At 46.7% G+C, this 25,356-nt stretch overlaps 1 protein-coding gene across 9 annotated transcripts in view; it reads left to right on the top strand.

The window, feature by feature from the left end:
• The window catches only part of MTRR (5-methyltetrahydrofolate-homocysteine methyltransferase reductase), a 517,819-nt gene that overhangs the window by 369,602 nt on the left and 122,861 nt on the right, over positions 1-25,356 (top strand). The window contains exon 13 of one of the 9 annotated variants that reach the window (XM_072152998.1): positions 11,676-12,044. The exons of the other annotated variants lie outside the window; for them this stretch is intronic. Within the exon in view, the coding sequence (XP_072009099.1) occupies positions 11,676-11,778 (103 nt within the window). The 3' untranslated portion in view covers positions 11,779-12,044. Of the gene's footprint in view, positions 1-11,675; positions 12,045-25,356 lie in introns of those variants that run through there. 9 annotated transcript variants of the gene reach the window in all.

The raw sequence follows: 25,356 nt of genomic DNA, 5'->3' as shown, positions 1-25,356 counted from the left end.
GCGTCCTTAAGGGGTTAATGACTGTAAACGTAAAAAATGGCAAGGAGTTTGTTTCCAGGTGAAATCATGCCACAGGTTCCTGCTTCAAGATGACATTAGCAAGGAAAATGAAAATGCAGAGTCCCTTTGGGTGGAGATTAGGGGAAGAAAACACAATAATATTACTAAGGTGTTTGTTATAAGGCGCTAGGCAATGATAGAGAATAATAAAGCATAACTTTTACTTCAAAAAAACTATTTCTTACAAAACGATCCAATTAGCTAATATGTACATGAACTGGGGTATCCAGTGTCACAAAACTGTGCATAAACAACTTTATACAGTCAAATAAATTAATTCAGCTGAGGTCTAGCACAAACCAATCCTGCATGTAAATGTAATAATATGGATAGATCTCCCCACTTCCAGGAAGAGTAGGTAATAGCCCTTAGATGTGTTTTCAATGTCCTTTTTAAGGATATTTTTTAACATTGGTATCTATGGATGACGTATGTAGAAAGTGTTCAAGCTTATGCATCAATCCGACCCATCCGTTATGCCCAAATATGGATCTAAAAAATGCTCCATCTTTGTAAGGACACATGGGAATGGCTTCAGAAGGTGCCGGAAGTGGGAAAAAAAAAGTATTCATTTTTAAAGTAAAAAACCAGATGCAAGCGGATCTGAGGTATACTTCAAATAAACATAGACGGATGACACAAAATGCATCCTTTTTTGTCCATTTTTCAACTTATACATTTCAGCATATGGCAGATGGATGCAAACAACGTGATGTGAACCCAGCCTAAGTGCCGTTGTTTTCTTTTCCCCTGTGGCATTTTTGAGGTGACACCACTTACAAGGTGTGTTGCATTGGTTCTGCACTAAGCGGGGATCCCCTCCAGGTTTTTATTTGTTATGTTCATTTCTTTTTGGTTTTCTATCTGTCTTAGCCTGCATCAATCCATGTTGGCCTTCCGCCAATAGGGCCCACAGCAGACTAATCCCCTGATCATTCTGAGCTATTTGTTCTGTCCTTTAGTAAAGTGTACTGCAACAGTTTTTTTCCTCTTGATTTTTTCTTCAGATTTTCTCTTTTCACTCATCTCCTGTGCTCTGTACCCCCTTGTTTGGCCCCTACCAAGTACAGTCATGGCCATAAGTTTTGAGAATGACACAAATATTATATTTTCACATGATCTGTTGCCCTCTGGTTTTTATGTGCGTGTCAGATGTTTTTATGACATACAGAAATACAAGTACAATCATATTATGAGTAACAAAAGCTTTTATTGACAGAATGAGTTAATGCAGCAAGTCAATATTTGCAGTGTTGACCCTTCTTCTTCAGGACCTCTGCAATTCTCCCTGGCAGCTCTCAATCAACTTCTGGACCAAATCCTGACTGATGGAAGTCCATTCTTGCACAATAAATGCTTGCTCACAATTTGTTGGTTTTTGTTTGTCCCCCTGTCTCTTGATGATTGACCACAAGTTCTCAATGGGATTATGGGATTAAGATCTGGGGAAAATCCAGCCCATGGACCCATAATCTCTATGTTTTGTTCCCTGAGCCATTTAGTTATCACCTTTGCTTTATGGCAAGGTGCTCCATCATGCTGGAAAAGGCATTATTGATCACCAAACTGCTCTTGGATGGTTGGGAGAAGTTGCTCTTGGAGGACATTCTGGTACCATTCTTAATTCATGGATGTGTTTTTAGGCAAAACTGTGAGAGAGCCGATTCCCTTGGCTGAGAAGCAACCCCATACATGAATGGTTGCAGGATGCTTTACAGTTGGCATGAGACAAGACTGGTGGTATCACTCACTTTGTCTTCTCTGAACAAGCTGTTTTCCAGATGTTCCAAACAATCGGAAAGGGGATTCATCAGAGAAAATGACTTTACCCTAGTCCTCAGCAGTCCACTCCCTGTACCTTTTACAGAATATCAGTCTGTCCCTGATGTTATTTCTGGAGAGAAGTGGCTTCTTTGCTGCCCTCCTTGACACCTGCCCTTATTCCAAGAGTCTCCGCCTCTCAGTGCGTGCAGATGCACTCACACCAGCCTGTTGCCATTCCCGAGCAAGCTCTGCACTGCTGGTAGCCCGATCCCGAAGCTGAAACACTTTTGAGAGATGGTCCTGGCGCTTGCTGGTCCTTTTTGGGTGCCCTGGAGCCTTTGGCAACAATGGAACCTCTCTCCTTGAATTCCTTGATGATGTGATAGATTGTTGACTGAGGTGCAATCTTTCTAGCTGCGATACTCTTCCCTGTTAGGCCAGTTTTTTGCAGTGCAATGATGACTGCACGTGTTTCTCTAGCGATAACAATGGTTAACAGAAGAGAAGCAATGATGCCAAGCACCAGCCTCCTTTTAAAGTGTCCAGTGGTGTGATTCTTACTTAATCATGACAGATTGATCTCCAGCCCTGTCCTCATCAACACCCACACCTGTGTTAACCCTTTAAGGACGTAGGGCTCATTTTTCGCTCTCCACCTTCCGTTTACAGATCTGTGTGAGGGCTTATTATGTGTGTAACAAATTTTACTTTCCGTGATGTTATTTATTATAACATGCTGTGAACTGGGAAGCAAGAAAAAAATTCCAAATGTGGAAAAATTGAAAAAAAAAAATGCATGTTCATCACGTTCTTGTGGGCTCAGTTTTTACGACTTTCACTCTGTGCTCCAAATGACACCTCTACTTTATTCTTTGGTTCGGTACGATCGCGGTGATAACAAATTTATACAGGTTTTATTGCGTTTTAATACATTTTCAAAAATTAAACGAATGTGTACGAAAAAGGGAAAAAAATTCGCCATCTTCTGACGCTAATAACTTTTTCATACTTTTGTGTACGGAGCTTGGGGAGGTGTCATTTTTTGGGAAAATGAGTTGTTAGCGATGGGTCTTTGCTGCAATATGCAGCAAAGCCCATCTCTGTATGAAGAGGGCTCAGCCCGTGAGCCCTCTTCATACACCCTTCATAGCTCCGTGGCGGGTATATCCGTCACGGAGCGTGAAGGGGTTAATGGAGCAATCACTTAAACGATGTTAGCTGCTCCTTTTAGGGCAGGTCTGCAATGAAGTTGAAATGTGTTTTGGGGGAAAAAGTTCATTTTCTAGGCAAATATTGACTTTGCAATTAATTGCTGTTAAGCTGACCATTCTTTATAACATTCTGGAGTACCGTATATACCGGCGTATAAGACGACTTTTGAAGCCTGAAAAATCTTCAGTCTGGTCTGGGGTCGTCTTATACGCCGGTAATGTTTCTTCTCACCTTTTCCGCGATCCACCGAAGCTCCGCTGCTACGCTCCGGCCGACGGTGACAGCTACGTGGGTGCCGGCGTCGCAGAGAATATGACGTCGGCACACGGCTGGCGTCATATTCTGTGAGCCGCCAGCGCTCAATGAGCTGTCACCATGGCCGGAGTGTAGCAGCGGAGCTTCGGTGGATCGCGGGAAAGGTGAGAAGCTGTTTTATTATTAGTGTGCCAAGCAGGCTGGCTATATAGAGGGGGAGGCGGCAGGATGCAAACTGGGGGGGCCGGCATTCTGCACAATTGGGGGCCGCCAGGCTGTATAATAGCTGGCTGTATACTGGGGGTACAGGCTGGCAGTATACTAGGGGGGGCAGTTTGGCTATATACAGGGGGGCTGGCTGTATACTGGGGGTACAGGCTGGCAATATACAGGGGGAGCTGGCTGTTGGAAAAGGGGTAGTCTTATACGGCGAATATATCTTAAACTCTATATTTTTAACAGGAAAGTAGGGGGGTCGTCTTATACACCAGGTCGTCTTATACGCCGGAATATACGGTATATGCAAATTGCCATTATAAAACCTGATGCAGTAGACTCTGCAAAAATTTACATTTGTATCATTCTCAAAATTTATGTCGATGACTGTATGTAATCCTTACCACCCCCACCCTCTTTTTTTTTCCCTCAAAAGTCTGATCTCACTGTAGTGTGACTAAACACCAAGGGACCCAACTGCCTTGTCAAAAGATTGCAGCTTTTCATCTCTATGCATATAAACAGAGGCCAAACATTTTATTTTATGTATTCAAGCGACTCCTTTTCATTTGCCCTTCTTTACTGGCCTGAAACATCGGTATTATATGCACCACTTTCACACTCCCAACCCTGAGAGTAACACAAAGGGTGTTTCCATCCTTATTCAGAAATTAGTCCCTTTAAGGTTTCTTGATTTACTGGCAGGTGACTCTGCTTCAGCATAGCTAACATGTAACCACCCAGTTCGGGACAATCTCCCTTCTTGCTGGAGCCTTAGGGTGAAGACACACATGGCGTTTTTAGGCTGTTTTTGGGCCGTTTTTAGTTAGTGCGTTTTCACATCGTTAAAAACGCATGCGTTAAAAAAACGTGTGCGTTTTTGGAAAACGCCCAGAGTCAATATTTGCCTAGAAAATGAACTTTTTCCCCCAAAACATATTTCAACTTCATTGCAGGCCTGCCTTAAAAGGAGCAGCTAACATTGTTTCAGTGATTGCTCCATTAACACAGGTGTGGGTGTTGATGAGGACAGGGCTGGAGACCAATCTGTCATAATTAAGTAAGAATCACACCACCTGACACTTAAAAAGGAGGCTGGTGCTTGGCATCATTGTTTCTCTTCTGTTAACCGTGGTTATCTCTAAAGAAGCATGTGCAGTCATCATTGCACTGCACAAAACTGGCCTAACCGGGAAGAGTATTGCGGCTATAAAGATTGCACCTCAACAATCTATCGCATCCTGAAGGAATTCAAGAAGAGAGTTCCATAGTTGACAAAAAGGCTCCAGGGTGCTCAAGAAGGACCAGCAAGCGCCAGGACCGTCTCTTAAAAGTGTTTCAGCTTCGGGATTGGGCTACCAGCAGTGCAGAGCTTGCTCAGGGATGGCAGCAGGCAGATGTGAGTGCATCTGCACGTAGACAGGTGTCAGTACATCTGCACGGAGACTCTTGGAGCAAGGCCTGGTGTCAAGGAGGGCAGCAAAGAAGTCACTTCTCTCCAGAAAAAACATCAGGGACAGGCTGATATTCTGCAAAAGGTACAGAGAGTGGACTGCTGAGGACTGGGGTAAAGTCATTTTCTCTGATGAAACCCCTTTCCAATTGTTTGGAACATCTGGAAAACCGCTTGTTCGGAGAAGGTAAGGTGAGCGATACCACCAGACTTGTCTCATGCCACCTGTAAAACATCCTGCTACCATTCATGTATGGGGTTGCTTCTTAGCCAAGGGAATTGGCTCTCAATCTTGCCTAAAAACACATCCATGAATAAAGAATGATACCAGAATGTCCTCCAAGAGCAACTTCTCCAAACCGTCCAAGAGCAGTTTGGTGATCAACAATGCCTTTTCCAGCACCTTGCCATAAAGCAAAGGTGATAACTAAATGGCTCAGGGAAAAAAACATAGAGATTTTGGGTCCATGGCCTGGAAACTCCCCAGATCTTAATCCCATTGAGGACTTGTGGCCAATCAACAAGAGACGGGTGGACAAACAAAAACCAACAAATTGTGTCAAAATGCAAGCATTGATTGTGCAAGAATGGACTGCTATCAGTCAGGATTTTGTCCATAAGTTGATTGAGAGCATGCCAGGGAGAATTGCAGAGGTCCTGAAGAAGAAGGGTCAACATTGCAAATATTAACTTGCTGCATTAACTAGTTCTAACTGTCAATAAAAGCTTTTGTTACTCATAATATGATTGCACTTGTATTTCTGTATGTGATAAAAACATCTGACATAAACACATAAAAAACAGAGGGCAACAGATCATGTTTAAATATAATATTTGTGTCATTCTCAAAACTTATGGCCATGACTGTATACATCTCTATGCTCTGCTCTCTCTCCCATGCTCACTAATATGTCCAATGCAATCTGTACACCGACCCCTTTCCCCCATTCAAGCCCACGTAATCTAGATACTCAGAGACAAAAGACCCACAATGCTGTCTCAGCTATTAACCCATTTTGCTCCTTAAGGGTACATTCACACTCGGTATGCCTGCCATGTAAACATTTTCAACCACATGTGCGTCCCCCCAGACGGCCGTGTGAATGAGCCCTAACATGGATGCCAGCTTTTGGCAAATAGATTTAGCTGTCATCTGGGGAACCTAGTGCACCCAGATCAGGGCTGTTTTATTTCCTCACGGAAAGGCAGAAGGGGCACCCTAAAAACTTTCTCTGTCTTGCAACGTGTCCAGTTCTCTAAACAGTTGATGGTATTGATTTCACTAGACACGAAAGCATTCAATCTGGTGGACCCAGGGCAGCTTAGAGGTAGTTTTAAGAGTTTTAAGACAATATCTCATTGGAGATACCACATTGACTCCCATTTTGGATCTATATTGCGATCCCAGAGTTGGGATTAAAATTTATGTCTCCCTCTATTCTACCCCATAAAAAAAGGGACCAGATAGGGCTCCCCTCTTTCCTCACTGTTGTATGCATGGAAGATCTAGTGAATGCAATTGGATAAAATCTGGTTATTAGTGGAGAGCAGATCATCCCTCATCACTACAAAGGATCAGCATTTGCCGCTGCTGTATTTGTCTACTTTACCAAGCCATCCCCTGATGGCTCTATTGACCTACAGTCTGTTTAGTAATTACATAAGATAAATATCTCTAAGAGTGTGATAATTGAGGGGCCTGCAACCCCTTGGAGACCGCGGTTATCCAGTTATGCTGTTACTTTTCTTGTGATATTCACCCGCTGAAATATTTGGGGGTCCACATGCTAATTAATCTGACGGACGCTTATACCCTGAATTATGCTCTTTTATTTCAGTCTAACATGATTTGGATTAGTCAGGTTTTATGTCTAGGCCATATCAACAGCATTAAAATAAATGCTCTTCTCCGTCTGTTATATCTCAGAGAATCCCTCTCCAACCCCTTTTGCCAGGAACGTAAAGGGGTATTCTCGTCTGGGCATTCACATTCAGTTTCATTAATCTGCCCAATATATAGACATTTCTTCATTTGGATGTTATTAAAAAAAATGTTCCTGTGTTTATAATTTCTCATAAATGTAGTAATTTGGTCCCTTAGAAACAAGACTTTGTCCCTGGATACGACCACCGCTGCTGGAGGGATTGCACAAAGACACAAAGGGTGTTTTTATATGAAATGTCCTGGAGTTACTGCATGTCCCGCAGCCATCCTGTGGTAATGATTGCTGAAGCCTGGAGGTCAGGCAGGACTCAATAGCGCATGTCTGGCCACCGCTGGCAGAGTGTGGGGTGGCCGTAACCGAGGAAGCTATCTCGTTTCTAAGGGACAACATGACTACACTTATGAAAAATTATCTGCACACAGGAAAATTTTTTTAATAACATCCAATTGAAGAAATGTTTACATAAGACATATTAATGAAACTGAATGTGAATGCCCAGACGAGAATACCCCTTTAACTCTTTTTTTTTTTTCCTATGTTTATCTGGGAATCCTGGGCTCCAAGAATTTCCAGATCGGGCATGGCTAGAAGGAAGGAAAGCAGGAGGTCTTCTTTAGCATACTGGCTGCCTTCTTTAGCATACAGGACCTTCAAAATACCCTAGTCATTTTTTGACACATTCCGGACAGTTTCCCGACGGTCGCTGAAATGGAAATGGTCCTTATTCTCACAGGTTGGCTCCCTCTCCCCTATCACTGGAAATTCATCTTTTAAACCTGGTTTGTCCTTTGGTCTCCTGGAATGGAGCATTGACAATGTACTCTTAAATTTCTATTCCATAGCTACCTGTTCTTGCCTTCAAACCCTAGACACTCTCCTGACTGGGAGTTCTCTATCCCATGGGAACTCATCATATGTATCCTTTGTCATCTTGTAAGAGGACTCTATCCCATGGACATTCTAATAATCCTTTAGTTTGCAGTTGTGTTATATCATAGAAGTTAGTGCTGGGTGACGCCTGCTGTTGATCTTCCAGTAATTCCTTTATTTCTTTCTAGGTACAGGGGCCCTAGACACGGGCTCCCTTTGTAGTAGGTCCACGTTCCACCTGAGGGAGCGTATTCAGCTGGTCTGTATACGTAGCTCATATTCCCTCGCCTACGTGCTAGGGTTCGGTGTTTGAACCCGTCACACTTCCCGTGTTTTATTTTTAATAGTGTAGTTGTTATTGTTCCCCCTCCCATACTCACCCCTCCCTCTTTCCTTCCTATTTGTCTGTGTTCCCCTCTCGGGTGGTTACCCCTCCCCCCCCCCCACCTCTCCTACTCCACGAGTACACCCGGTCAGCTCCCATCCAGCCATGGTGTCTATAAAACTGGGTTCCCTGAATGCCAGGGGTCTAAATACTCCGTAAAAACGCTCTCAAATATTATACGGCATGCATAAGCAAAGAGTTAAGATCTTATTTTTTCAGGAGACGCACTTCAAAACCGGTCACATCCCACCACTTAGAGACCGGTACTTCCAGACCTGGTTCCACAGCACTAATCCGGAGTCACGCTCCAAAGGAGCGTCCATCACTATTCACCGTTCACTACCGCACGTGGTCCTTGGCGAGGAAGTAGACGAAGCAGGTAGATATGTTTTCCTTAAACTCCTGATTCACGGGCAAACATTCACTTTCGCTGACATGTATCTACCAAATCACTCCCCTGTAGCGGCATGCAGGCGAATACTATCGACTCTCTCAGAGTTCTCGGAGGGGATGCTAATAGTGGGGGGGGATTTCAACTTCCCGCTAGACGCCAGGTTCGACACATCCTCAGGGAAGAGTCACATTGCATTTCACCAACTGGTTCCCCTCATGAGGGATCTACAGGGTCTGCAGTTAGTGGACATATGGCGAATACTCCACCCAAAAGACAGGGATTTTACATATTTTTCTCCGGCCCACAACTCATACAGTCGCATCGACTTCTTCCTCCTTCAGCACAGGGGACTAGCCTGGGAGCCGTCCGCTTCAATAGGAAACATAGTACTATCGGATCACGCCCCAATCTATCTCACGTTGGAATTACCACCTGCTCATTCGCGCCAGTGGGCCTGGCGCCTTAACGACAACCTGCTTAAGGACGCTCTCTGCTCACAGGACATAAAAGACACAGTGGCTACCTTCATGCAGACCCACGATCTTTCTCCCACATTGCTCCCGATTAAGTGGGAAGCACTCAAATGTGAGATAAGAAGCCGGTTTATAGACCACGGAGTAAGACTAAAAAGAGAGAACTCCGCTAAACTATCCTCCCTGCTCCAACAATTAAACTCTCTAGAAAGGAGACATAAACTATCTCAAACCCCGGGAGACCTGGCGGAATTAGTTTTAGTCCGTGACGCTATCCGGACCTTACTAGACCAGAAATCCATGGCCAACTACTTGCGATTTAAGAGTAGACTTTATGAACGGTCCAATAAATGTGGGAGACCTTTGGCCCGTCTACTGCACCCCCGAGAGAACACGTCCCATATCCCACGTATCTCGTCCTTGAAAGGTATAATTCATAATCCCGTCGACATCAGCGCGGAGTTTGGGACATACTACTCCCGGCTATATAACATCAAAGGACAGACCCTGGATCATCATCCAGGGGACCTGAGCGACCGCATAAAGGCTTACATAGCGGAAACGCCACTCCCAAGTCTGGAAGCAAAGGCAGTAGAAGAACTAGAGTCGGAATTCTCCGAGACAGAGATCTCTGAGGCCATCAAAAAATCCCCCTCATCGCCGCTGTTATACATTATAGTCATGGAACACCTGGCGTGTGCCATCCGGAATAACCCGAGTATACATGGAATACAAGTAGGCCAACGACAGTATAAGACGGCATTGTTTGCTGATGATATTCTGCTGTATGTGCAACAACCAAGAATCTCATTCCCCTCGCTGATCGCGGAACTGGAGAGGTATGGTCAGTTGAGCAATTTTAAAATCAACTATGGTAAATCGGAAGCACTGAATGTCTCACTGCCATCCTCCGAAGTTCAGTCCCTCAAAGATGCCTTCCCCTTCCGCTGGCGCACGGATGCAATAACCTAACTAGGCATAAGGGTTCCCAGTGATCCAGCGAAACTATACTCCTTGAATTACCTTCCACTCCTGGAAAGTACACTGAAAGCCATTTCCTCCTATGACAAAAAATTCCTGTCCTGGTTTGGTCGGATTAATACGATTAAAATGGACATTTTACCCCGGTTCCTCTACCTGTTCCAGGGAGTACCGATCCAGCCACCTGCTTCCTTCTTTAAATCCATCCGCTCAGCTCTTCTTCGTTTCGTTTGGGGTTCAACCCATCCAAGGATAGGATGGAGATTTCTCATTCGCCCAAAAACAGCCGGGGGGGTGGGCTTGCCCGACCTAAGACTATCACCAGGCATGCTCCATGGTGAGACTACTGGACTGGCACCATCACCATACTTCTAAACAGTGGGTCCGGATCGAGCAATATAGCTCTACGATCCCACTACGACTACTCCCCTGGGTGCCCTTCCGACAAATAGACTTGGAACCGCAGACCCCTTTCCTAGCACAGACCTTGAAATCATGGGACTCCCTCAACAGGCGGAAAATCTCATCTAGACCACACAGCCCTTTGACACCCCTATTTAGGAATCCAGAATTCCCACCCGCCTTCTCTAGATCCATTTTTCTGGGGCGATCGGCTCACGAAGAGCTTCGCATGAGAGACCTCTTGGGAGAAGCCCCGATTCCCTCACTCAAGGAGCTGATCTCGAGGCTGGAGACGTCCCATCTTTCATGGCTAGAAATATCTCAGCTACACTCCTTCCTCAGTCGCCTGGGCCCAGAATCCGCTCTCAACGCCCCCTTGACTCCTTTTGAAGAACTCTTTCGCCTAGCATCCCCGCCAGAACATTGTATTTCACAAATATATAGGCTCCTGGTACAGGAGTCGGACCCCTCAAGCTTGCCATATGTTGCTGCTTGGGAAAGAGAGTTGGGAGTTACATTGTCGGCGGAAGACTGGAAAAAGGCTTTCCTGTTATCACACAAGCTCTCAGTTGCAAGTTCGATGCAAGAACGCAGCTATAAAATTTTATCAAGATGGTATAGGGTTCCGACCCTCCTGCATTCGATCTACCCCTCGCTACCGGACACGTGCTGGAGGTGTGGCGTGGAGAAAGGAAACATGCTCCACATATGGTGGTCATGTAGTAAACTTCTCCCATTTTGGGACCAGGTCTGTGAGATTTCTAAAACTCATCTTAACGCCCAGATCATGGGCGGACCGGAAAGTGCCTTGCTCTCCATCTTATCAGGGGAGATTAAGAAAATAAAGCGCAGTTTACTTCCATTTGTCTTATTAGCAGCCCGTTCAGTAATCCCCAGAAAGTGGCGATCCCCCAGCCCTCCTTCAATCTCTGACTGGTTACAGGAAATGATGCAGATCTTCCGCATGGAAGAGATAATGGCAGACATCAATTGCTCTTCAGTCAAATTCCTCAAACTATGGCAGCCTTGGGTGGTGTTCAGGGACACCCCAACATTTAGAGGGCTCCTGGGGTCTGGATGAGGTGGAGACGGGGGAGGAAGGCCTGTGTTGGCCCTGGCTTCCTGGAACAACCCCCTGCCCTGCGTCCATCATTTCTTTCCTACCTGTATCCCCTAACTATCCCTCCTTGTCGCCCCAATCCCCCTGTCAGTCTCCCCTGTTAAGTGATCTTCGTTAACACGCTATGTCTGATCTCCCGTCTAGAATGTGGTCTGGAAAATTGTACCGAGATTACGGGGGGACGTCGCTTATAAGCCAGTACCTAATAGCCTTGCATACCCTTCATGGTGGAGATTCTTTTAGATAACCAAAGGGTACAAATCATCTGATGATCAGCCCAAATGGGAAATTGACAGCAAATAAACTCTGGTCCCTTGACGACATAGACACCTAAGCATAACTCCGGAGTAACTATATGGCGCAAGGAATCTAATTGTTTCTCCAACGTATATATAGTACTTATGATGCACAAATATTGGAACATAAAAATTAGGCTCCCTTGAGTTGACGATGGAGACTACAGCAGACATAGCTTATTGTCATCTGTTTATTTTGTATCTGTTATTTCTCAATTTATAATATGTTTATTTGGAAAATGTAAAACTTCAATAAAAATTGATTGAACATTAATATGCTGCTCCCCAATTAATTATTTTATATACTCAGGCACCCACCATCTTTTTACTGATGTTTAATTTAAAAATAAAAAATCTTGTACTCAACTAACACTACCGCATCTTCTGGACGCTGCTGAACAGGAAGGGGTGCTAGGCCGCAGATCCTGGCTCATTGGCGCTGGTATAAGTCAGCCACCAAATTGTGCAAGTTCTCCCACTTAAAGGGTTTTCCCACTAAACAAGTTGGTGGATAGGGCCTAACTTGCTGATTGAGGGGGTCTCGGTGATGGGAATTCCACAGATCACTAAAACAAGGGGTCCAATGTACCCCAGTTGGACCCTTCGTTGCTCCCCGAGATGAGAGGAGCAGCAGGACGTGCATGTCCAGGCTGCCCGGTACATCTCTATGGAGCTGATGGGCTGTTGCCCCACGAACAGCATGTTAAGCCCTATCCTATGGCTGGCGCCTAATTTTTTTTAATGGGATTAGAACCTTGTCTGATTTTTATTCAAGAGACTCCTCTGTCCTCCATTCATTACCTGTTCTGTATAAAAGACGCCTGTTCACAACCTCAAACAGTCACACTTGTCAGGATTCGGGATGCGTGTATCAACTGAACCAACCCAGTAGGTGGTACTAGCTGACACCTGGGACCAGTGGCGTGACTAGAGTCCTCTGGGCCCCAGGGCAAAATTCCCAACAGGGCCCCCCTTCTCTATGCATAAAAACATTGAACACCATCCACCAGTAGCCGTTATCAATGTCCCGCCATCCACCAGTAGCCAAAATTTATGTCCCCCCTCACGAGTAGCCATAATTAATGTCCCCCCGTCCACCAGTAGCCAAAATGAATGCCCCCCCTCACCAGTAGCCTTAATTAATGCCCCCCCTCACCAGTAGCAATAATTAATGTTCCCTCCACCAGTAGCCATAATTTATGTCCCCCCCCCACTACTAGCCATAATTAATGTCCCCCCCACCAGTAGCCATAATTAATGCCCCACCTCACCAGTAGCCATATTTAAAGCACCCCCTCACCAGTAGCCATAATTTATGCCCCCCTCACCAGTAGCCATAATTAATGTCCCCCTCACCAGTAGCCATAATTAATGTCCCCCTCACCAGTAGCCATAATTAATGTCCCCCTCACCAGTAGCCATAATTAATATCCCGCCCACCAGCAGCCATTATTAATGCCCCCCTCAGTAGCCATAATTAATGTCCCCCCCCACCAGTAGCAATAAATAATATCCCCCTCACCAGTAGCCATAATTAATGCCCCCCTCACCAGTAGCTATAATTAATGCCCCCCCTCACCAGTAGCCATAATTACTGCCCCCCCTCACCAGTAGCCATAATTAATGTCCCCCCACCAGTAGCCATAATTAATGTCCCTCCACCAGTAGCCATAATTAATATCCCCCCACCAGTAGCCATAATTAATATCGCCCCCACCAGTAGCCATAATTAATGCCCACCTCACCAGTAGCCATAATTAGTGCCCCCCCCTCACCAGTAGCCATTATTAATGCCCCCCTCACCAGTAGCCTTAATTAACCCCCCCCTCACAGTAGCCAAAATTAATGCCCCCCTCACCAGTAGTCTTAATTAATCCCCCCCTACCAGTAGCAATAATTAATGTACCCCCCCACCAGTAGCCAAAATTAATGTCCCCCCACCAGTAGCCATAATTAATGTCCCCCCCACCAGTAGCCATAATTAATGCCCCCCTCACCAGTATCCATAATTAATGCCCCCCCTCACCAGTAGCCATAATTAATGTCCCCCCCCCACCAGTAGCAATAAATAATATCCCCCTCACCAGTAGCCATAATTAATGCCCCCCTCACCAGTAGCCATAATTAATGCCCCCCCTCACCATTAGCCTTAATTAATGTCCCCCCCTCACAGTAGCCAAAATTAATGCCCTCCACTAGTAGCCATAATTAATGCCCCCCCATCAGTAGCCATAATTAATATCCCCCCACCAGTAGCCATAATTAATGTCCCCCTCACCAGTAGCCATAATTAATGTCCCCCTCACCAGTAGCCATAATTAATATCCCGCCCACCAGCAGCCATTATTAATGCCCCCCTCAGTAGCCATTATTAATTCCCCCCCACCTGTAGCCATAATGAATGTCCCCCCAACCAGTAGCCATAATTAATGCCCCCCTCACCAGTAGCCATAATTAATGCCCCCCTCACCAGTAGCCATAATTAATGCCCCCCTCACCAGTAGCCATAATTAATGTCACCCCTCACCAGTATCCATAATTAATGCCCCCCTCACCAGTATCCATAATTAATGCCCCCCCTCACCAGTAGCCATAATTAATGTCCCCCCATCAGTAGCCATAATTAATGCCCCCCACCTGTAGCCATAATTAATGCCCCCCCCCACCAGTAGCCATAATTAATGTCCCCCCCCACCAGTAGCAATAAATAATATCCCCCTCACCAGTAGCCATAATTAATGCCCCCTCACCAGTAGCCATAATTAATGCCCCCCCTCACCATTAGCCTTAATTAATGTCCCCCCCTCACAGTAGCCAAAATTAATGCCCTCCACTAGTAGCCATAATTAATGCCCCCCTCACCAGTATCCATAATTAATGCCCCCCCTCACCAGTAGCCATAATTAATGTCCCCCCATCAGTAGCCATAATTAATGCCCCCCACCTGTAGCCATAATTAATGCCCCCCCCCACCAGTAGCCATAATTAATGTCCCCCCCCCACCAGTAGCAATAAATAATATCCCCCTCACCAGTAGCCATAATTAATGCCCCCCTCACCAGTAGCCATAATTAATGCCCCCCCTCACCATTAGCCTTAATTAATGTCCCCCCCTCACAGTAGCCAAAATTAATGCCCTCCACTAGTAGCCATAATTAATGCCCCCCTCACCAGTAGCCATAATTAATGCTCCCTCCTCACCAGTAGCCATAATTAATGCCCCCCTCACCAGTAGCCATAATTAATGCCCCCCACCAGTAGCCATAATTAATGCCCCCCCCCCTCACCAGTAGCCATAATTAATAAAAAAATTTAATTCTTGCTTAGTTATTCCGCTCCTCTTCGCGCTCTCTCTCATCTGAAGATCGGCGCATCATTAAGCCTGCGTCGGTGTAATCGATGGATGCCGTGGGTGGGGACGGCGGGCTGAGCGGGGGGCCCATTCTCATTTTGAATTATGACAGCTCCGGGCCCCCCGGATCCAGCGCACGGACCAGATGCAGGACAGTCTGTAACAGGAAGACCCACGGCTGTCACAATTTAAAACATCTGCCCGCTGTGCTGCGCCGAGTTATCAGCGCAGCACAGGGGTCAGGTGCTGGCCTCTGACTGACAGTGGGCCCGGTCACAGTCGTGACCCCTGTGATCGCGATCGTTACGCCCCTGCCTGGGACCAGAGTATAAGTGCCACCTGGTGTTCACCAAAGCCCGCCGCAAAGCGGGTTGGACTTGCTGCGGCAGGGTACCACCAGGTTGTTCCACAGGTGCGACTAGCCCGTGGTGGCAGCCATCAAGGTACCTTACAAGGAAAAAACCTCAAGTCCAATCCGGGGTCAGCAATGGGAGGTCCAGGTAGATGGAACGGGCACACAGGAACGCAGGACATGGGAACTCAGGAGCAGGAACACACGGGAGCAGGAATGCAGGATACACGGGAACACGCAGGAGACACAGGAACACAGGATAATTCTTAGGGAGCTTTTTCTAAGGCAGTAAGCGCCAAATATTGGTGCGCTGGCCCTTTAAATTTCTTGAAGCAGCCGTGCAAGTGCCTCAGTAGGTGGGGACGTGTGCACCGTGCTGCCGGAGTCACCGCTGGATCATGGTGAGGTGAAAAATACTTGGAGCAGCAGAGAGTGACACGGGTGCGCCTGCGACCCGGGAGATGGGTCGCAGGCGCACCCATGACAGTAGCCCACCCCCCCTTCGGACTCCCCCTCTTCTTGAACTGGAGGAATTTTTGCAGAAGACCTCGCTCCAAGATGTTATCCCCTGGCTCGCAGGATCTTTCCTCTGACCCCTTCCAGTCGACAAGGAAGAACCGCTTCCCTCTGTTTTCATATCCAGGACCTCCTTTACCTCAAAGACAGTGGTGGAATCAGCCTCAGGAGCAAGAGGAGGCACTTGCCGAAAAAAGCTGTTCAGGATGACTGGTTTCAAGAGAGAGACGTGGAAGGAATTCGGGATTCGCATGGAGGATGGAAGCCGCAGCTTATATGCCACAGGATTGAGGACTAGTACTTGCGTATAAAGCTCTTCTGAAGGTTCTGCTTCACATAGGCCTTCATGGCCGCTGTTTCGGAAACAGATAGATGATACACTCGACCGCGGGGAGGAGATGCGCCCGGCATCCAGTCTATTGGACAGTCATAGGGTCGGTGTGGCGGCAGAGTCTCAGCTTGCTTCACTGAAAAGACGTCAGCGAAGTCCACATATGGAGAAGGGAGACCCACCAGAGGCTTGGAGGTGAGACAGCAGAAACGGAACAAGGCAGTTCCAGACAATGTAACTGGCATTCTGGTCCGCAGCGGAGAACTTCACCTGTTTGCCAGTCAAGTACAGGTGCGTGGTGCTGCAACCATGGAAGGCCCAGAAGAACTGAAGCGGTGCTTCAGGTTAGTACGTAAAAGGAAAGTCTCTCTTTGTGCAAAACCCCTACTTGTGGGCATAGGGGTTCTGTGTGGTACTGGATCGGTTCTTGGAGAATCTGCCCAGACGTGAAGAAGCTTTGTTCTCACCTAGGGATGCTTCTCCCAAGAACTCTAGGTGCGTGCACTTTCCTGGACGCTGAGGATGGAGTAGACAGGACTGAAGTAAGTGTTCCGGGCTGGCACAATAGAGACAGAGGTTCTCCTGAAGTCGTCTGAAACTTTCCTTGGGAGACGAGCTCTGTCCACTTGCATTGGTTCTTCTGAAACTGTCATGGCAGGTGGCTCATTCCGCCTCATTCCAATCCAGCTCAGAGGCTAAGGTACAGAACTGGACTGTGTAGTCTCCCACAGACGAGTCTCCTTAACGCAGGTTCAGGAATGCAGTCTCAGCTGAAGATGCTGGAGCTGGTTCCTCAAAGACAGACCGGAACTCAGCAAAGAAGGAGGGGATGTCAGCTGTAACCGGGTCCTTTCTGTCCCAGAGGGGAGTAGCCATTGGTTTCCCGGAGAGGAAGCTGATCACGAACGCCACCTTAGCCTGTTCTGTGGCAAACTGTGAAGGCATCATCTGGATATGCAGGGAGCACTGAGTAACGAAGCCCCTGCACAACGTGGCCTCACCGTCATATTTGGAGGGCATAGATAGACGCAGCCCGGGCTCAGCAGTAGATGATGCAGCCATAGAAACAGGAGTTACAGCAGGTACTGGATGCAGGTGCTGAGTAGCCACCAACTGCTGCAAGGTGGAGGTGAGTTGTGCAAGTAGCTGTCCTTGTGCGACAATCTGTTGCGACTGCTGTTCCATGAAGGTGGGAAGGTAAGACATTCCAGGTAGCGAAACCTCTGCGGGATCCATGGCCGGATCTTAATGTTAGGATTCTGGATGCGTGAATCCAGTGGACCAACGCAGGAGGTGGTACTAGTCGACACCTGGGACCGGAGTCTAAGTGGCACCTGGTCTTCACCAGAGCCTGCCGCAAAGCGGCTTGGACTTGATTCGGCAGTGTACCACCAGGTCATTCCACAGGTGAGACTAGCCCACGGTGGCAGCCAATGTCGAGGTACCTTAGCAGCAAAGAGTCTTGTAGTCAGGTTCAGGCACAAGGTCAGGGCAGGGGGCATAGATGCAACCTCAAGTCCAATCCGGAGTCAGCAACGGGAGGTCCAGGCAGATGTTAATGGGAACGCAGGACATGGGAACTCAGGAGCAGGAACACACGGGAGCAGGAACGCAAGGAACCCAGGATAAATGCTAGGGATCTTTCTCTAGGGATCTGCTGTGAGGCACAAAGATCCGGCAGGGGGGACAGGAAGGGGCTGGAAATTTAAGCTGTATGGCTGGCCGGCCCATTAAGGGCACCCATGCCGCGCTGGATCGTGGGGATGTGAGTGGGACCTGGAACAGCGGAGAGGGGCACTCCACAATGGTGAACCAAGCCAAAAAAAGAAAACACATAAATAATAAATAAATAATCAAATGCATTAATAATCAAACTGTAATAGTATAGTATCGTGGATAAATGTAGCACTCCCAATTAATGCATAGAGCCAAACTTTGACCAAAGAGGGGGAGTGAAGCTGATACAAAAAATCTATTTATTTATTAATTCAATTTAAAAATCAGAAACAATGAATTACCAAACACAGAGTTGTAGTCACAGGCCCAATATGTACAGGCTCATAACAAGTAACAAAACAAAACACAAACAAAATACCTGCCTGTTTGGGCACCAGCTAACACAGTAGCTTTTCCCTCTGTAGCTACTAACCACAGAAAATAAACATAAAGGCAGTCTGTACTTTCAGGCTTGATTTACTCAGCACAACCTCCAGCTCTCAGAGAGAGACCCCTCCCATGGTGCAGCTAAGGTTTATAAAGCCCTGTTCCAGTTGCAGGCTAACTAACATTTGCATACAGTCCTTCATCCTGTTGGTAGATGCCCTTTAAGGCTGCTCAGAATATAGATTAATCATCAATGGCCAACCCTTACAGGGCCGGATTAAGGTTGGTGGGGGCCCCTGGGTGCAAAATCTGGTGTAGGCCCCCACTAAGTGTAGCGTACACACACGTCCTCCTGCTTCCTTTCCACTATCCCAGCAGTAACACAGCTACATACATAAAGCTGCCTCACCCCCAGTAACACAGCTACATACAGCCGCCTCACCCCAGTAACACAGCTACATACAGCCGCTTCATCCCCAGTAACACAGCTACATACAGCCGCTTCATCCCCATTAACACAGCTACATACAGCTGCCTCACCCCCAGTAACACCGCTACATACAGCCACCTCACCCCCAGTAACATCGATACATACAGCCGCCTCACCCCCAGTAACACAGCTACATACAGCCACCTCGCCCCCAGTAACACAGCTACATACAGCCGCCTCACCCCAGTAATACAGCTACATACAGCCGCCTCACCCCAGTAATACAGCTACATACAGCCGCCTTATCCCCAGTAACACAGCTACATACAGCCGCCTCGCCCCCAGTAACACCGCTACATACAACGGCCACAGCACGAAACAGTGAGTACTTGTGTTGCTCACTGTACCGAGCCTAGGCGCTATAGATGCCTTTGAGGGAAGTATATCCGGTAGCAAATTTGCGGCCAGATATACGTCCCCCATACGTTATTGTGAATGTACCCTTATACAGACATGTTTATACAATTACACACATTTATATACATATACACACACACATAAAGTGCTACACTCGTATACTTGCAGCCATATATACACACAAGTATAAATATATGCGTGTATAAAAACAGTATATGCATCTATACACAGTATATACATCTTTACACAGTATATACACAGTAGATGCATCTATACACATATACACAGTAGATGCATATATACACAGTATATACATATATACACAGTAGATACATATATATATACATATATACACATATACACTGTATATACATATATATATATATACATATATACACAGTATATACATATATGCACAGTAGATACATATATACAGTATATACATATATACACATATACACTGTATATACATATATACACATATACACTGTATATACACACAGAAAAATACATATGTATATACTTACCTGTTAGGGTGACCGGGTGCCTGTTCGGGCTGGTGGGGGGCCTTTCCGGTGCTTGTTCCCCAGGGGGGAAGGGTAGTCGGTCGGTTGCTTCTTTCGGCCTGTAAGGGGGGGGGGGTAGGCGGGTGCTTGTTCAAGCGGGGGGAGTTGGGAGGTTGGCGGGGTCGAGCAGGGTTGCTTGTTTTGGCGGGCCTGGAAACGGTCACCTGTGCCGGAGGTAGTTGAGGGGGGGGGCGGAGTCGTCTGTGCCGAAGTGCGGGCGGCTCGTCATGCAGCAGGATGGGTGGGCGGCCAGTAAATGCAGGGGCTGGATGACCTGGTAGGCGTGCATGGAGATGGCAGGGGAGGCGCTCACCCTGTGCCTGGAGGCGGCGGGCGACTCATGAGGGGGGGCACGGGAGGTGCGATCTGGTCTGGTCCCCTAGAGGGGCAAGATGGTGGGGGCCCCGGGGCTCGAGCCCCGCCTATAATCCGGGCCTGAACCCTTACTATGCATATTTGAAAAACCTAGCTGAAACATACATGCCATTGATGACCTTTCCAGCCACTGCCTTACAATTATTATAAGTAAACGATGTTAACTACAACACACTCACAGTACAGTTCAATGTTTACTGACAGCTTCAAAGCAGGTGATTATTGAGCATAAATAGGGCTAATGTCCAATATTTATCCTCAATAAAGATAAAATGTTGTTGCACACTTTCATCACATATGAGGATGATGCCAAGATGCTACCAAGGGGCCCAACACAAAGCATACGCGTTTCGGATAGAACTCATTCGGATTCTACATACAGGAAGGTGCATATAGAGAGAAAATAAAGCAATCATATTGCACATGTAGGTAATGCCTGGGGCATCAGCGTGAATCACTGGAAGCTCAGTAAACAAACCAGAAGTATGTCACTGGAGACTTCGGAGAGGGGCCCGGCAGGGGCACGTCAAGGTACATATTGTGCATTGCCATGGAAAGCACAGGCAAAAAAGCTTATGATCAGAAGGATGGAGACATAGTTTAAGACTAAGGAGTAAAGCCAAATTATTTTTATCAATAAAAGTATGTACTAAAGTGCATGATATTTCTCAGAGACAATACAAAGGTGGATATTAATGAAAATACATGTGTAGAAACAACCCGCATTGGTGACCCCTGCAAAACACCTATTACTTATACTCCCATTGCAAGCAAAAGACGGGAAATGAACAAACAGTGAAAATATTATTTAATAAACAGATAGTAATACAATGTGATTTTGCAAAAAGCCCTACTTAAAAGCAATGTATACTAAAGTGCATAGTGTTGCTCAAAGACAATAAAAAGTGCCCATGCTATGTGCATGTGTAAAGAGGACTAATTGAGTAATCAATGTGAAATGCACAAAATAATGAAAAATAATAAATAACAAGCAAGTATAAAGTGCAATGTGCAAAGTGAATGTTGAGTAATAAAAATATATAAACTGTGTGCAAAATTCAAAGATATAATACTTAAACCCTTAGTGACGCCGCCTGTAAAGGCTCTAGTGACCGGTCATTTATAGGTCGCTTTTAGGTCCATAATTTTTTTTTTTTTGCATGCTACTTTAAAAATTTTTGGACAATACTGAAGTTAAATAGGTAATAAAAGTTAAAACATTTTTTCATTTTTATTTGAGGTTAAAAGCGGAAAAAAAGGTGCTTTTTTGTAATTTATAGTTCTTTTTTTTTAAATTTTCAAATTAACTCAAAATGAACATTAATGAATTCCCTATTTCATTCAGCGCAATGCTGTGCAGAGCGGAGAAGGGAGAAGCAGTAACGAACCGCAGGAGCAGTAGAAAACTGCAGCAACGTCTATAGACGTCACTGTAGACTCAGGACCTGTTGACGTCTAAAGTAAGCGGGCGGTCCCAGACCTAAACAACATAAACAACAACACACACAGTTCACACAACAAGCCGTGGTCACAGCAAATCAATAAACTCACAAACATATACTGTCACATGAGATTGATATACCGATTTATATAAATCCCTATTCAAATTGAAGTCCTGGAACCATCATAACATATTTTCATGGTTTGAAAACATAAAGAAAGAAGCATTATGTACCGCCCAAACAAGAAGACAAAAGATAAAAATTACAATAAAAATTATCTCGTCAAGGAAGGCAGCAAACCCCAAGTTCTCATTAAGCCCCTAAAGTTGTTTTAAGTAGTCAGATCCACTTAGACCTCTTACGGAGAAGCTGTTGTTTAAGGTAACCATCTCTCAATGTTGTCCATGGTCAATGCCCTTGAATTTTAAGAAAAACATTTGATATCCCGTACTCATGAGGTATAACTGCTATGAATGCTAGTGGTGCATGTCAAGCAGTGAAGATGGACCATTCGCTATCCCCTGTCTCCAGATCGCAGGAGAGGACAGAATAGGGCAAAACATGAAGTTCCTTTAAAAGAGATACATCACGGAGCGCAGTGCAAGGTGGTTATATCTGAGAAATAAAAGAAATATCTACCAAGCTAATTAGAAATCTTATGGAATAAAGATATGCAGGGGCAAACCATATGTCATACCGATTCTATACCGATTCTATATTCCTTATGGCGGATGTTGACTATTCAGCATGCTGCGGGCTATCTGCGCAAGTGACTCTGCGGAACTCCCGGCCTCCATCTCCACAGTGTACTGCCACGGTGCTTCTGGGTCATCTGCCTCGTCTTCTACCTCCTCCGGATGCTCCTGCTCCTCCTCTCCTGTCACCTGAGTAGAAAAACCACAAATTGCATTAGACTCTGCTTGTGTTCCAATGTCCTCATCCTCCTCCAGTTCAGCCCCCACCAGACTCATGTGGCCAGGAGATGTAGTCTCCACTTCTCCAGTGCCCTGACCAGACAGATTTTGCAGCATGAGTTCTTGGACATGAAGCAGAGGAGTGACGTTATTCATCCCGCAGTCCTGGCGACTGACAAATAACGTGGCCTCTTCAAAGGGCCTGAGCAAATGGCAGGTGTCATGCACGGGCTGCCAGTGGCTGGCATCAAAGTTACACAGGGGAGTATTACGGTCTGCTGGCATTATCAAAAAATCATTAATGGCTTTTCTCTGTTCATACAGGCAGTCTAACATATGGAGGCTGGAATTTCAACGGGTGGAAACATCTCATATCATACTATGTTGGGGTAGGCCGTTCTGACGCTGCAACTCGAGGAGAGTGTGCTTGGCTTTTAAGAATGGCTGAAGACTTAAGGAACTTGTTGACTACAAGATTGAACACGTGCGCCATGCAGGGCGCATGGACCATCCCTCCTCGATGCAGCGCGGACACCGTGTTCTTCCCATTGCCTGTCACCATGGTTCTGATTTTTAGTTGTCGCGTAGAAAGCCACACATTGATTTCTTCTTGCCTGACGCGGAGCAGTTCCTCCCCTGTGTGACTTCGTTCGCCCAGGCAAACCAGGTGTAAAACTGCATGACACTGCTGTACCCTGCACATGTGGTAAGATGGAGCAGCACTTGTAGAGGCTGAGGTGGTGGTGGAGAAGGAGGAGGCGGACACTGGCGCAGGAGCAGCATTTTGACAACGTGGAGGAGACAGCGCCGTCTCTTGTGGAAGTTGGTGTGGCTGGGCGGGAAGCACATTCACCCAGTGGGCTGTAAAGGACATGTACTGGCCCTGACCATAGTTACAGCTCCACATGTCCGCGCTGCCGTGCACCTTGGAAGAAACTGATAAGCTCAAGGACTGGCCCACCTTCTGTTGTAAATATTGGTGAAGGGCTGGCACAGCCTTTTTGGAAAAAAATTGCGGCTTGGAACTCTACACCTCGGTTCGGCACATAGAACTGCTATTTGGGGTATACAGATCCCCCTTAAAGAACAACCAGGGATTGGTCCACCAATCGCTACTGCAGATGCATGAAAGTCAAGGGTGCAGAGTCCACGCCTTGGAATGGGAGAGACTGCAGTACCAACAACTTCGACAAGAGCACGGTCAGCTTCTGCACCTTAGGATGGCTGGACGCATAGAGTTGTAATCGCCTCGCTCAACGACTGCTGGCGCCATGCGTAGCGAGGAGCAGGAGTATCTGGACCGGGAGATGTCAAAGACAAATAGCTCCCTTCGGCAGAGGTGCTGGAGCCTTTACTTGCTGAAACAGCATGTGTGCCACTAGGTGCTGCTGTTGCTGCGCATGCAGGATGGACCACATCTGACACCCGTTTCTCCCAGGCCATTGGATGGTGACGCTGCATGTGTTGGCGCTGGGCCGCAGTGCCAAAGTTAGCTCCCTGGCCACGCTTCACTTTCTGCCCACGCTCGGCTCCTCTGGAGTCTTTACAAAAAACTGCCACACTGCCGAGGTGGTAATTTTACCGCCAACACTCTGCACTGAGTGACTACTACCGCCGCTGCCTCGCTGAGCCCCTGTGCCTCTGCTTACTTGGACCTGCGAATCGGGATTTGAACCTCGTGGACGTTTGGATCCAGTTCTCACACTGCTGCCACCCTGCTGACTTACGGCCACAGTAGCGACTTGCTGCCTGGTGTGCAAGCTGACACTCTCTTCGTCTGACAGTGATGAATCCCCTGCTACACCCAGCTCCCAAGTGCGATTAGCTACATCATCATCAATTTGCGTTTCCCGCTCACTGCTACTCTCCTCACCGGTGTCAGTATGCACAGCCAGCCTACTGCAGGAAGCAGCGGAAGTCTGCCCCACCTCTTCACTGCCAAGCAGCTGCTGACTGTCCTCGAACACTTCATACTCGCTGAATAGTGGCACTGAGCACAAACCACCTAGTAGCTCTCTGGCTGCGGGAAAGGAACAGGACAGAGGCTGGTTGAGGACAGGTGAGGGCCGCTGACCTGCTCCTGGGCCATGCCAACTAATTGTTGTATCTGAGGCACCCACTGACTCTTGGCTGGGGTTGTCAGATGTTATGTTTGAGGAATTGGATGACCTAGTCAACCATTCAACAACCTTTGGGTTGTTGATCAACACACTAACACTAGATGACAACGGCAGTTCTGGCCTCACAGAGTCACCTCTACTGCGACGTCCACTTACTGTGCTGCTACCTCTGCCTGCTCCACCTGCCACCTTTCTGTCTGACATAGTGGTTTATATACTATGTGGATTTCACAAGTAAATCTGGCTGTAAACTATCGCCCCAAAAAGGTATGGCAATGTGCGTTATACAGAGACCCCACAACTGACACCCAGTGAGAGGTCCACAAATCACTACTGCAGATGCATGAATGTCAAACTGATTTCTTCCTATTCGATTTGGTCACTAAATAGAACTGCTATTTGGGGTATACAGATCCCCCTTAAAGAACAACCAGGGATTGGTCCACCAATCGCTACTGCAGATGCATGAAAGTCAAACAGATTTCTTCCTATTCGATTTTGTCGCTAAATAGAACTGCTAAAGAAAATCCAGGGATTGCAGCAAGAATCGCTACTGCAAAGTACAGTAGCAGCATCTAGACGCTACATGAAGTGTGAAGTGCCGAGATTGA

This window comes from Engystomops pustulosus, chromosome 5 (assembly GCF_040894005.1).
Source record: "Engystomops pustulosus chromosome 5, aEngPut4.maternal, whole genome shotgun sequence".
Classification (NCBI taxonomy): domain Eukaryota; kingdom Metazoa; phylum Chordata; class Amphibia; order Anura; family Leptodactylidae; genus Engystomops; species Engystomops pustulosus.
This window is presented reverse-complemented; position numbering and strand designations above follow the sequence as displayed.